Genomic DNA, 13,602 nt, shown 5'->3' with positions numbered 1-13,602 from the left:
GCATAAAACACATAATCCTCCGAAATTTCCTCCACCTCCAACTGGATCCCGCCACTAGCCACATTTTCCCATCTCCACCCCCTTCAGCCTTCCGCAGAGACTGTTTCCTCCGCAACTATCTGGTTAACTCATCCCTTCCCGCCCAAACCACCCCCCCCCCCCCCCCAGGTACCTTCCCCTGTAACCGCAGTTGATATAACGCCTGTCGCTATACCTCCTCCCTCGACTCTGTCCAGGGACCCTGACAGTCCTTTCAAGTTAGGCAGAGGTTCACTTGCACCTCCTCCAACCTCATCTACTGTATCCATTGTTCAAGATGTAGACTCTTATACATCGGCGAGACCAAACACAGACTGGGTGATCGTTTCGCGGAACACCTTCGCTCAGCCTGCCTGAGCCAACCTGATCTCCCGGTTGCTGGATACTTTAATTCTCTTCCCATTCCTACAGAGACCTTTCTGTCTTTGGTCTCCTCCATTGTCAGTGTAAGGCTAAACACAAATTGGAGGAACAGCATCTCATATTTTGCTTGAGCAGTTTATAGCCCAGTAGTATGAATATTGATTTCACTCACTTCAGGTAGTCCCAGCATTCCGTCTCTCTCTATCCCTCCCCCACCCAAGTTGCACCAGCTTCTCATTATCATCCTACAAACAGCTAACAATGGCCTGTTTCTTTTATCATCGTTACTTTTTTGCATATCTTTCATTCATTGTTCTTTATCCCTCCACATCGCCATCTATATCTCTCGTTTCCCTTATCCCTAACCAGTCTGAAGAAGGGTCTTGACCAAAAACATCACCCATTCCTTCTCTCCAGAGATGCTGCCTGTCCCGCTGAGTTATTCCAGCTTTTTGTGTCTATCTTTAGTTTAAACCAGCATCTATAGTTCCTTCTTACACAAGCTAGATTGTGTAGCGGGAATCCAGAGGCTAACTTTTGAAACAGACCAGCTGAGGGGGTTGTTGATAGCACAGGTTGAGACATGTTTGATTGGTGTCGTAATCAAAAGTCATCAGTCTCATTCACTGCCACAAAATTATGCTCGTGTTCGGACCAGTGAAGAGTTCCTCTCAGGAGGCCATCGGAACATCAAAGACCAGGTCAATCTTCCCCATTTACTCTGAAAACTTACAAATATTTATGGTTCGGGTATTCGTTCCTTTTTATTGCAAGTTATTGGGGAATATGATAGACGGGCATCTCTGCGCACCAGATTGTAAAAAACGCACTGGAATAAAGTAGTGAATTGTACTATGGCCCCTTTGCTACTTAATTAACACATTAACAAAGCATTTTTGCATCCACTGTCCATCTTACTTGTGGATAATTAATAGATAGTCATATATTAGGCTATCATTATTTATTGCTGCAACTTATTCTATTATTGTAACTATATACAGCCTATGCTAAAAGGTCTATAACTTCTTACACCTTCCTCAATATTACCTGTACCTTTTGTCCTGAGTGCAGTGATCAAACTTGATCTACGCTGAGCTAGTTTTCCTAGGAGTGGCAGCAGCTTCCTATTGTGCTCCATCCAAGATATTTCACTCTCCTTCTCATCTCCCTTATGCATAAAGAAAATCCTGTCAGCTTTCAAGCATCAAAAGTTGAACAGCGAGCTATATTGGGATGTGTTGAGAGAGGGGGGGGGGGGGGGGGGCATATTTTTAATGTTGGCATCATCGGACACAAGACCAGGGATGGCCATGGTCAGTGAGGTCAGCAATGTCACCAAGGGTTTGCCAATATGCTGGCATGATGGCCATTCCTCTCTGGGAGGAAGCTGGTGAATGTCTGTCAGATTGCATCAGGAGAACAATATTCCCACACTGGAATCGCTGCATATTGTCTGCGGGAGACACACCCACTCTGCCCTCACTTTGCTTTCTGTCCCTTTTGCATTGAAGGAGCAAAAGCCTCAACCACCAAGGCTTCAGTGTTGCTGATGTCTATTTGTGGCCCTTAATCAGCCCTCTCCATTACTTCATCAAATAATCCAATCACTTTAGTCACCCTCATTTTGTCTTTAACCAATCTCATCTTGCTGTATTTGTGGACCTATATTTTAATTTTGGCAAGCTAGAGAATCTTAACATTTTCCGTCTATTGGCCATCCACTGACTAGCCTGTAGCAGCCAGGAATTTCCTTCGCTTTGTTTTTGATTGAGTGTAACATTTACAAACGTTCGTTTCCCAGCACCGCTCCCACATCTGAACAGGTCTGGGACATTGGCCAAAATCTGAACAGGACTGGGACATTTCCATTACTAGTTTGCTCAGTAACCCAAACTGTACTGGAGTCAACTTTATGTTGCACAACAACGTTCTTTTCAGTATCTCTTCCCCTTCACTGTATTCATTGCAGCAGCTTCTTTGAATTAGAGTCACACAGCATGGAACCCGTCCTTGCCAACCAAGATGCCCACTCTAAATCAGTCCCATTCGCATGTGTTTTGCCCACATTCCTCTAAACCTTTCCTATCCATGTTTCTGTCCAAATGTCTTTTAAATGCTATTATAGTACCCGCCTCAACTATCTCCTCTGTCAGCTCATCCTTACATCCATCCTCTGAGTGAAAATGTTACCCCTCAGGTTGCTACTAAATCTTTCCTTTCTCTCTGGTTTTTGATTCCTCTATCATGCGTAAAAGACTCTGTGCATTCGCACATATAAGATGACCCCTCAGCTTCCTGCACTCCAAGGAGTAAGTTCCTAGACTTTTCCCTATAGCTCAGGCACTTGAGTCCCGACAACATCCTCATAAATCATCTCTGCAAGCTTTCCAATTTCTTCTGAAGATGGATGGAAAGCCTGACTTTGCACCTCACCCTCACTCACGGGGCCTATTATTTTACTATATATCTTTGTAAAAGGCTTTTGGGTTCACTTTTATATTAGCTGTCAATCTAATTCTGTATTCCCTGAATCTCTTCTTCTTTATTTTGATGTTATTGGTATTTCTTATATTTAGCTTGGCTTTCTGTTGTCAAACTGTACAATCATCAGAAGCCATTTCCTGACTCATTTTAACCGACCAATCTTAAATGAGCCATTGTATTTCCATTAATTTCCCTCATTATATCTACCTACTGTCTCCTCACCATTGCCTCTTTGAAAATCCCCATACTTACAGATCAAACACCAAGAAGTAGAAGCTTGAGGATTCATAGCAGTCTTTTAACGAAACTGTAATAAAGAAAACAACAGTAACTAACAGAACAACTCATCGGGAAACAAATCACTATGGAAGCTGGCAGCCTGGAATTTCATGTGCAGATGCTGGTTTAAACCGAAGATAGACACTTTGAGCCAAAATTTCACCCATTCCTTCTCTCTAGAGATGCTGCCTGTCCCACTGAGTTACTCCTGCATTTTGTATCTAGCCCGGAATTTCACATTGCTGTTTGTTAGCAAATTTCCCCCACAACTTCTGTTCTGCTGAGTTTCCAGTTTTCCACATTTTACCTTCATTGTTAACTTAGTTATTATCATTAATTTTCCTTTTGATACCTGCCTGGACGATGATCAACCAAAGCTGACAGTCCACAACAAAACCAGGTGCGGTTTTTGCCTCCTCATTACTCTTTCTGAGCTAATATAATACGAGGTAAATGGACTGAAACCCACTTCTTGAAGGTAAATGTGTGTCAGAACAGGGAGCCATTAGAAGAGGAGGATGGTGGGATTCAGAGCGAATATTTACCCAATAAGGAAAAGGATCTGTCTTCCACGTCAGGTTTCATGGAAACAAAGGAACACGCAGACAGTCACCACATAGATTTAAAAAAAACATACGGATTGCTCAGTACCTCTGAATGCCATGTGTAAAATTAAACACTGAAAAAGTAAAAAGTGTGCATGACAAAAACAAGCAAAATCAAAACACATGTAGAAACATGGAACTGCAGATGCTTGTTTACCAAGGAAAGAGACAGAATGAAGGAGTAACTCAGCAAGTCAGGCAGAATTCATGAAGAACATGGGTAGGTAATGTTTTGGTTCGGGCCACTTCTTCTGAAGAAGGGACCCCAACCCGAAATGTCACCCATCCATGTTCTGCAGGGAAGCTGCCTGACCCACTGATTTACTCCAGCATTTTGTGTCTTTCAATTCAAAACACATACTTACCTTTTCTTGTTAATATTGCTAGATTTCCCTTTCTCTAGACCAGCATCTTTCTTTGCTCAGGCAACTGCTGGGAAAAATTATCGGGGCTAGTAACCAGTTGTCTTCTACTGACCCAAAGGGTTAAGGGAGCAGAGAGGATTGAGAGGAAAAAGCCATGGGCATTATCAAGCTGACACAGGCCTGCACAGCACATCAGAGCATCTGAATTCTTGCTCTGCCCTTTGCCCCTTCGTTAAATCGGGGGGGGGGGGGGGGGGGGGGGGGGTTGTCCCATCAGTGGCTGATCCAAGGGGCTGGACACCTTCCCTATCTGCTCCTCCACTCAACGCCAGCCACAGCTACAGCAACCTTATTCATTTGATCGCGGTTGTGGATCTACACTATGAACTCACATAAATTCACCTTCATTTGTTTGTTTTTTTCCTGTTTTTTTTCCCCCACTGCATATTTGTTTTTAATTTGTAGCAGTTTTAAAAATTGCCCTTAATTTAAATAACTCATGGCTCAGTGAGTCGGGAGCTACGCGGTGTTAAATATCAGGTGCCAGGTATCAATATGGTGCCAGAGTGGGGAGTTGTACAGCATGGAAATGGCTCTTCAGCCTATCATGTCCATGCCGACTGCCCAGAGGCTCTGACATCCACAATGATGGATTCTGCTCCTATGAGTTTTGTCTACCTTCCACACTGATGGAAGTGCTTTGAGAGGTTGGTCATGGTGCACATTAACTCCAGCCTCCAAAGCCTTGATCCTTTGCAGTTTGCCTGATGTCACAACAGTTCCACAGCAGATCTATCTCCCTTGGCCTTATACTCATCTCTGAAAAATCGAGATACAAGGACACCTATGTTAGGCTCCTATTTATTGACATACCTTCATAACGGAGATGAGGAGGCATTTTTTTAGCCAGAGAGTGGTGAATCTGTGGAATACATTGCCACTGATGGCTATGGAGGCCAAGTCATTGTGTATTTTTAAAGTGGAGATAGTCAGATTCTTGATTAGTAAGGGTGACAATGGTTATGGGGAGACGGCAGGAGAATGAGGTTAAGAGGAAAAGATAGATCAACCATGATTGAATGGCCGAGTAGGCTCGAGGGGCCGAATGGCCTAATTCTGCTCCTATGACTTTTGAAAATAGCATAAAATAATTCTGTCTGAGACAGCGGCAGCGACAACCTAGGAGCAATCATCGCAAGGAGGAGGAACCAGAGTTCAAAGCTCAGAGAAGATTAACCTCTACCAACAGAGTGAATCTGGCCAATTCATTCATATGGAGAGTATCCGAGTCCAAGTCATGAGTCTTGTGATTTAGTTTAAGAAGGGATATGCTGGATTGGTAAAACAAATGATAAGTTATTAGAGGTAATTGGTTTGCTTGCATGCTTAAGTAACTTGAGTATTAATAAAGATGAAGTTGTTCTAAACCTTGGTTTAAAGTCTTTTGTTTAACACATCAGTCGACACCCTATAGAGATAATAGGGTCAACAATGTAACACTGAATACTTGACCCTGAAGAGCGCTCCACATTACCTCCTCAAAACATTCAACACAAGCCAGATTCCATTAAATCACAACTTGATTAAATTGCCCCCCTCTGCAAGATGATCTATGCCCTGACTCAACATGTTCCAACAATCTGGCCTGTGTTTAATCTATTTTCCATTATTATTAAATGCAAGTACACACCGGTGACCTGCCAATCCTCTGATTCAATTAAATAGAAATCCAGGAGATTACAAAATGCTGGAATCTGGAGCAACAGACAATCTGCTGGAGGAACCCACTGGGTCAGGCAATATCTGTGGATAGAAATGGTTGGTGGAGTCCAGATGAAGGGTCTCGACGTGAAACATCAGCAGATACTGCCAGATGCGCCGAGTTCATCCAGCAGATTGTTTGTTAAAGTGCTGAAGGATTCTCTCCCAGCTGACACTTTATTTTTGTCTATTCACAAGATGCAAGTGTTCCAGCAAGACTGGGAATTAGTGCCAACTTTAGACGTACTGCAGAAAACAGGGTGAAGAACTTTATGAATTACTGCAGTTATTATGGTAATGCCCGACACAGCAGACACCCACCCCAGTCCGCCACTGGCCCCAGCCAACCCAAAGTTCAACAACTGTTTCATCACAGAATGCAGCAAGATGTAATGAGCACATTACTCTTCCTCAAGAATGATTGGACGATACAAGACTTCAAGTGGTCCAGAATCAAAGTTGAGGACCTCCATGGCTAACGTTACCTGATCACATGCCACTGTGTTGCCACTCGTGTGAGATTTTCTTGACGGGAGTTAGTCAGGGATTAGAAGTATTATGATGCATATGACCCGATAAGTACAATGACTTCAGACTATCAATTCAACAAACAGTTTTACAGTTCCAACTCTGACACACCCCCAGAATAATTTATCAGTTTTGACAGGTGATCTCATAGATGGCTGAGTGTCAGCCATTTTCCTGTTGTTACTGAGAAGGCAAATGTTAATCCACGTCCTATGAATTTGTCCGATTTCTTGACCTTTCTTATTTCCAGCCAGGCAAGCTTTACTCACTTATATGTGGGTGGCCCGAGACTTCTTTGAGGATGCTAATTTCCTGCGTGGTTGATGTACAAATCTCTTCCAGCTCCTCTGGGGTCAGATGCTCCGATGTGATGTCAATAATCTTCACGGCATACTGTATATCTGTCTTCCTCTCTACGCAGCGCCTGACCACGCTACTAACTCCCCTGGAGAACGGGAGAAAAACAATCAGAGAGTCCACTCCAACAAGTTTTAACAAACTCCACAGATTGGTCGTGGAATAAGTAACTGCCTAAATCTTTAAGTGGAGCCAGTCTAACAGCCGATAATAGGGCTCAGTATCTCCCGTGAATTATAACAGGCATAGATACGGTAGACAGTCAGAACTTTTCTCCCAGGGTGGAAATGTCAAAGATTGGAGGGCATTGTTTTATGGTGAGAGATGCAAAGCTTGAAGGACGTGCAGGGCAAGTTATTTTTTTTAAACAGAGGATGGTTGTTGCTTGCAATGCACTCCCAAGGGTGGCCATGGAGGCAGATGCAATAAACGTGGTCAAGAGGATTTTAGATAGGCACATGGATATTAAGAAAATTCAGGGTTACGGACCATGTGCAGGCAGATATGATTAGTGTATCTTGATATCATGTTCGGCACAGATATTTTGGGCCAACAGCCCGTTCCTGTGCTGCACTGTTCTATGTTCTAAATGTCGTAATTGTATCACTTCTACCATTTCCTTTGGTAGCTCCTGTGTGAAAAAGGTGCGCCTCAGGTCCCTTTAAAATATTTTCCCTCTCACCTTAAGCCTGTGCATTCTAATTTTGGACACCACTCCTCCCCCCCACCAAAAACAAATTGCCTACTCATCTTACCCGTACCCTCTCATGATTTCATAAAACGCCATAACGTCACCTCTCAGCCTCCTATGCTCCATGGAGAAAATACTCAGCCTATCCACCCTCATCTTATAACTCAAACCCTCCTGTCCCAGTAACATCCTTGTAAGTCCTTCAGAGTTTAATGACATCCATCCTATAGCAGGGTGACCAGAACTAAGTTCAGTACTCCAAATGTGGTCAACTGCAAAATTTGTGATTTATATTCAGAACCAAGTCAGCAACAAACATGGAAGGACAGAAGTCCCAATATTACCCTGGGGAAGGTGACAGTTTCAAACAGGAGGGAAGAATACAAATCATGCGCCCATACCTGTTAATTTCTGCCCCTTAGTTTCATTCTATCACCTATAATCCTACAGGCTTCAATTTTGCAAATATCTTGGAATAAAATGTAGGATAACATCTTGGAGTCTGACTTGTCATGACATTCATTGTCACTGATATCAAATGCCAGTGTTGGAGAATGAAGCCACCCTACATGGAATGGCTTCACCCAGAGGAAGACTTAACAGAGTAAATAAAACTTTAGACTAGAGATACAGCGCAGAAACAGGCCCTTCGGCCCACCGACTCCATGCCGACCAGCGATCCTACACTAACACTATCCTGCAGACTAGGGACAATTTTACAATTTTTACCAAAGCCAATTAGCCTACAAACCTGCACATCTTTGGAGTGTGGGAGGAAACCGGAGGACCCGGAGAAAACCCACGCAGTCACAGAGAGAATGTACAAACATCACCCATAATCAAGATCGAATTCGGGTCTCTGGCGCTGCAAGGCAGCAACTCTACTGCTGCACCAGTGTGAGCCCCTCAAAACATGACGATTATTCTACATCAAGTGAATCTTAAATTATTCCTGCAGTTATTGACAAAAATATTGATTTTTGGCTTCACATCTCCCGCTTTGTGCAGTGTCTGTGAAACAGTGTACTTTATCACAGTCCGGTGGGGTGTGGAAAGGGATACGCCATGAAGAACACAAAGAACCACATGGCTGGTTTACTCTGAGTGCAATGTGTTTAAAATGTTTCTCCATCATTGCAAGCCAAAAGTTTATTAAACACCTAAATTAAAATAAAGTATTACCGGCCAAGAATATCCTTTGGGTCATATTTGCTGTAAAATTCCTGAGCTCCTTCCCAGTCTGGCATCTCCTCTTCGCGGGTCATGGTGTACTGTGCTTGGGAGCCTTAGGCTCTTGTGATTAGCAGCGGTGATATCCTTATTGTAGCATCGATTGACTATAAAGTATAATTAAAATAGATGGACATTAAACAACACCAAACTGTTTGGGCAAATGTAAATCACAACAACAGTTTAGAAAACCTGACTGAGGGTGCAGAGGGAAGGCAGGTGATCAATGGGCTGGTAGAGGAGTGAGGGGTGGTCGGTATCTGGAACCAGGTTGAAGATGGGGAGTTATGCTCTACCTGCTCATCAATCCTCACCCCTCCCCTCTCCTCTGTATACTGGCTCCCTTCCCTCACTACTTTCAATCCTAGTGCAGGGCCTTCACCCCAAACGTCAATTGCTTACCATCTCCTCACTCCCCCACCTCTATCTGCTGCAGGTAATAGGTGATACAGGTGAGGGGGCTTGTTGACAGGTAGATGGTTGGACAAAGCCAGAGATGAAAGCTACAGCGAAAAGGATTGAAGAGTTACGAATTATGAAGCTAGAATGTAAGTGGAAGGGGAGGTGGAGGGGAAGAATAGGTGAGAGTTCAGGTGGGGACAGGGTATGAGGAGGGGAAGGGGGAATATTTGAGTTACCTAAAATTGGAGAATTCAATGTTCATACATTTGGGTTGCAAGCTGCCTGGAACATGAGATGCTGCTCCTCCAATTTGCTTCTGCCCTTACTCTGCCAGGCCAGAAAGGTCAGTATGGCAATGTGCATTTAGTCTCACTGTAGCAATGGAGGAGGCCGTGAACAGAAAGGTCAATATGAGAATGGGCAGAAGGCCAAACCAAGGCAGGAGGTAATCAGAGATCAGAGGATCTGGGAGGACTGCTGATACATGGAGCAGCCACAGCTGGTTCACAGGAATGGCCCAGGCTCCCTGTACTGTGCGGTGCACAACCCCAAACCCCACAACACTTGACCCAGTCCACCCAACACAGGCTGTGCCTCTCTGCGTTTCCACCGTGGTTCACTCCACACTGAGCTGACCAGCCATATGAGAGCCCTTGAAATGTTCCAACGACGACCGGTGTCCTCGACCCTCGGTTGAGAAGGTTTACACCATTTATTTACGGCATACTGTACCCTTTCTGCACTGACACCATGTTTCCTCTCTACATAGAACACATCCTGCATACTAAGTGAGGCAACATATAAATACAAATAAACACAGATAGATTATAGTAAAAGGAAAATCGCGAAGTTTTGTGATAGTTTTGCTGCAAATGATGAAAGGCAATACAGGCTAAATAGCACAGTTTCTAAGGAGTGTGCAGGGGGTAAATGTTTTAAAATAACGTAGAGACTGGTGCAACACATACGGGATTCAAAGAAAGAGGAATGAGGTACAAAGCAGGGAGGGAATGTCGAACTTGTTGTAAACACGGTCAGATACTGGTCAGTGAGCACAGGACAGGCCGCTGCTGGAGCGGGTTGTGTCCTCTAATTTCAGGAAGTTGCAGGTTTCCAGGACAGGCTGCACAAACTATTCCATACAATGTTGTCAGGGATTTCAGTGGCGCGGTGATGGGAGAGACAGCGAATGCCCGCCCAGGAGCTGCAGATCTTGGCTGGTCCGGGCAATGAGCTGCAGAGAGGAGCGGCTGCCCCGGACACCGATTGAAGCGCCAGGAGCACAGAACCAGCACCGTGGACAAAGCTTTCGGGTCGCAAGAGACTTTGGATATCATACACCCACCGCCCCAAACCCCGGCCCTCTCCTAACTCCAGCGGCCCTATCTCAGCCCAGCCCCCGTCGACCGACCTGTGCCCCCGACCCCCCTCTCTCCCCCCCCGACTTCCCCTCCCCCACCTCTCCTCCTCCTCCCCCCCCCCACCACCACCACCACCACCACCTCTCCCCCCCCCGACACCTCTTCCTCTCTCCCCCCCGATGCAGACCCGGCAGATCCGTCTCCCCGATCCAGCCACAGGCCAGCCTGGGCCTCCCTTCCCATCGCATGCCGGGCCCTGCCGCCTCCTCCCCTCGGTCCGCGTCGGGGCGGGTTGAGTCCGGCGGGGCCGCAGCTCCCGCAAGGGCCCCAGTGGCCGTGAGGAGTCCCGGTCCCGACCCGGGCCTGCTCCTGCCCCGCACTTACCAGCGGCTGACTGACTGCGACTGAAGACTGCGGGGAGCCGCCGCCGCCAGTGGGTGCCCAGTTTAACTCGCCTGCTCAGCAAGCTCGCTCCCGACTCCGCCCGCTCGCCGGCCGGGCCTGCCTGCAGGGTGTTCCCGCACCTCCCCGGCCCCCACCCCGGGCTCCAGCCCTGATCAACCGGCCACAAGCCGGCGGAGAGCTCCCGACCACTGCAAATACCGAGTGCCTGACACTGCCGGGAGCCGAGGGGCTGAATGGCCTGCACTACAATACGACATCAGTGTATCTTTACACTGACCTGCCATTATTTGTTCATGTTTAAGATTTTGTTCTTCCTGATTCTGCTTGCGTATGGCGTGGACAGCCTAAAGTTGTAGAACAACTTGTTCTATTTGATTGTGCGCGCCCGGTTGATTGCATTTGTTGAAGCAGGGCGTACCACGTGAAGGTTGCAACCTCCCACCCCTTCTTCCTGCTAACTAATTGTCAAAGGAATGTTTATCCTTAGCTGGAAGATGTTGGACAAGTGGTCTCAAAATATTGGAAGCTGGAGAGGCTGGGAGTGATTGTGGTGAGTCGATCTGAGTTTCAGCGGGTCGTTTGTGTAGATATCAATGTGTTTTCCAGTTAAGTTTCTAAGGGAGGTGCGAGGGGGGGGGGGTCGTGAAAGACCCTCGGGATTCACCAGGAGTTACAATTAGATCATTGGGAATCACAGTGGATGTACGGTGGATATATATTGTTGGATATGGCTGAATGATGGGCACACGCATCACAATATAATTACACAAATGTGGGGAATGCTTAAGGACTTTGAAGAAGAATGAAGTTGGAACTGGAGAGGAAGAGTGTGATGACAAAATATCTAAAGGAGATGGGTACAGGACCTCAGGAGAAAGAACCATAAACACCACCACTTACAGAAGATAGACAGAAAATGCTGGAGTAACTCAGTGGGACAGGCAGCATCTCTGGAGAGAAGGTATGAAAGTTTCTTTTGGCTGAAAGTCAGGGGAGAGGGAGTCTAGAGATATAGAAGGGTAAGGTGTGAAAACGACAGATCAAAACGGATACTGATAATGAAATGTAGAATGGTTCATTAATAGCTGAACGGAAGGTGACAACGTGGCATCCAAACATAGAAATATTTTTTAAATAGGTGCAGGAGTAGGCTATTTGGCCCTTTGAGCCAGCACCACCATTCAAATGATCATGGCTGATCATCTAAAATCAGTACCCCGTTTCTGCTTTATCCCTATATCTCTTGATTCCTTTAGCCCTAAGAGTTAAATCTAATTCCCTCTTGAAAACATCAGTAATATTTAATCAGGACAGTAGAACTAGTCGGAGAACTGGGTTGGGGGAGGGACAGAGTAAGCAAGGGCTACTTGAAGTTAGAGAATTCAATATCCATATTGCTGCATTGTAAGCTACCCAAGCAAAATATGAGGTGCTGTTCCTCCAATTTACATTGGGCCTCACTCAGACAGTGGAGGAAGCCCAGGACAGAAAGGTCAGTATGAGAATGGAAGGGGGAGTTAAAGTGTTTCGCAACTGGGAGATCACATAGGCCTCGGCGGAGGTGTTCAGCAAATTGATTGCCGAGCTTGGGCTTGGTCTCCCCCATATATAGGAATCTTTAACCTTTTATATCTCTAGACTCCCTCTTCCCTGATCCTCAGTCTGAAAAAGGGTCTCAACCTGAAACGTTATCTATTCTTTCTCTCCAGAGATGCTGTCTGTCCAGCTGAGGTACTCCAGCATTTTGTGTCAATCTTCAGTGTAAACCACCATCTGCAGTTCCTTCCTACCACTTAAAGGAGAGACCAAGTTTTGAAACTGGGTGCCAACATTTTAGTGGGGATATGAAGGGACGTTCAATAGGTCTCATGAAAAATCTGATCTTAGTTATGCAAGAGAAATGATTAAAAAAAACAATATGTTCAGGACTGGGGTAGGGGATTAGGATAGAGATAATTTCAACTGAGGGATGAGGGATGAAGAAGACGCCCAATGTGATAGTCTTCTTGAATCACAGACACATATAGCTTGGAAAAGGCCCTTCAGCCCGAGTCCACACTGACCATTTACACGCAACCTTTCTTCTCCCCACATTGCTAACCGCAGATCGTATTCATTTTGACAGATTAAAGAAATCAGCAGAATATCCAGTAAGTTGTGAAAGCCACATAGATGAGGAAATTGTTGCCCACATTGTGGGAGCACGATGAGAGGGTGGCTTGTCAGGTGAGAACAAATGGTATTAGCTTCTCACCAAGTAAAATATATGACAATTAGAGTAATGGGCTACCTCACCACATCATCTGAAATTAGTCAGGGTCACTACATGAAGACAGGAGTATTCGTTCATTTTTTGTATTTAAAAAAAGAAACACACAAACTCCCACTCCAAATATCATGTTTGGACATTTAAAATACTTCATGAGCAATCACACCACAGGACAAAAATTCCTTGAGATAAAAGGCAGGAAAATGTTTTTTTCTCCCAGCTGCTAATCATTATAACTCCTCTTTGCATATCGAACTTACTACCCAACGATATGAAAATTGAATTCTCCAGTATTAAATAATACATCTCCCTTCACCCTTTCCTGTGCACCCCTCATCCATTTCTCAGGCTATCCTACCCTTCCCTGTTCCTTCCACCTAGACCTCCCACCCTCCCCCTCTGGCTTTACATTTCATTCCTGTTCTCTCCTTATCTGATACACATTTGTCTCCTTTTCATCTCT

At 45.3% G+C, this 13,602-nt stretch overlaps 1 protein-coding gene across 6 annotated transcripts in view; it reads right to left on the bottom strand.

Annotated features, from left to right (window-relative positions):
- Nucleotides 1-11,287, bottom strand: part of phkg1 (phosphorylase kinase catalytic subunit gamma 1) — a 34,321-nt gene extending 23,034 nt beyond the window's left edge. For 2 of the 6 annotated variants that reach the window (XR_004416145.1, XM_033046408.1), the window contains exons 1-4: nt 11,148-11,287; nt 8,655-8,809; nt 6,694-6,869; nt 3,139-3,193 (exon numbers count right to left, since the gene is read on the bottom strand). Coding sequence is in view for 5 of the 6 variants with exons in the window: in XM_033046408.1 (XP_032902299.1) it covers nt 3,139-3,193; nt 6,694-6,869; nt 8,655-8,737 (314 nt within the window). In the remaining variant the exon portion in view is untranslated. Of the gene's footprint in view, nt 1-3,138; nt 3,194-6,693; nt 6,870-8,654; nt 8,812-9,368; nt 10,409-10,849; nt 11,120-11,147 lie in introns of those variants that run through there. The other 4 variants (XM_033046412.1, XM_033046410.1, XM_033046411.1 and 1 more) reach the window with 4 other exon arrangements.
- Nucleotides 11,288-13,602: the final 2,315 nt, after the last annotated feature.

Source organism: Amblyraja radiata, chromosome 28, assembly GCF_010909765.2.
Source record: "Amblyraja radiata isolate CabotCenter1 chromosome 28, sAmbRad1.1.pri, whole genome shotgun sequence".
Taxonomy (NCBI): domain Eukaryota; kingdom Metazoa; phylum Chordata; class Chondrichthyes; order Rajiformes; family Rajidae; genus Amblyraja; species Amblyraja radiata.
The sequence above is the reverse complement of the archived record's forward strand: the minus strand, read 5'-3'. Positions and strand labels throughout refer to the sequence as shown.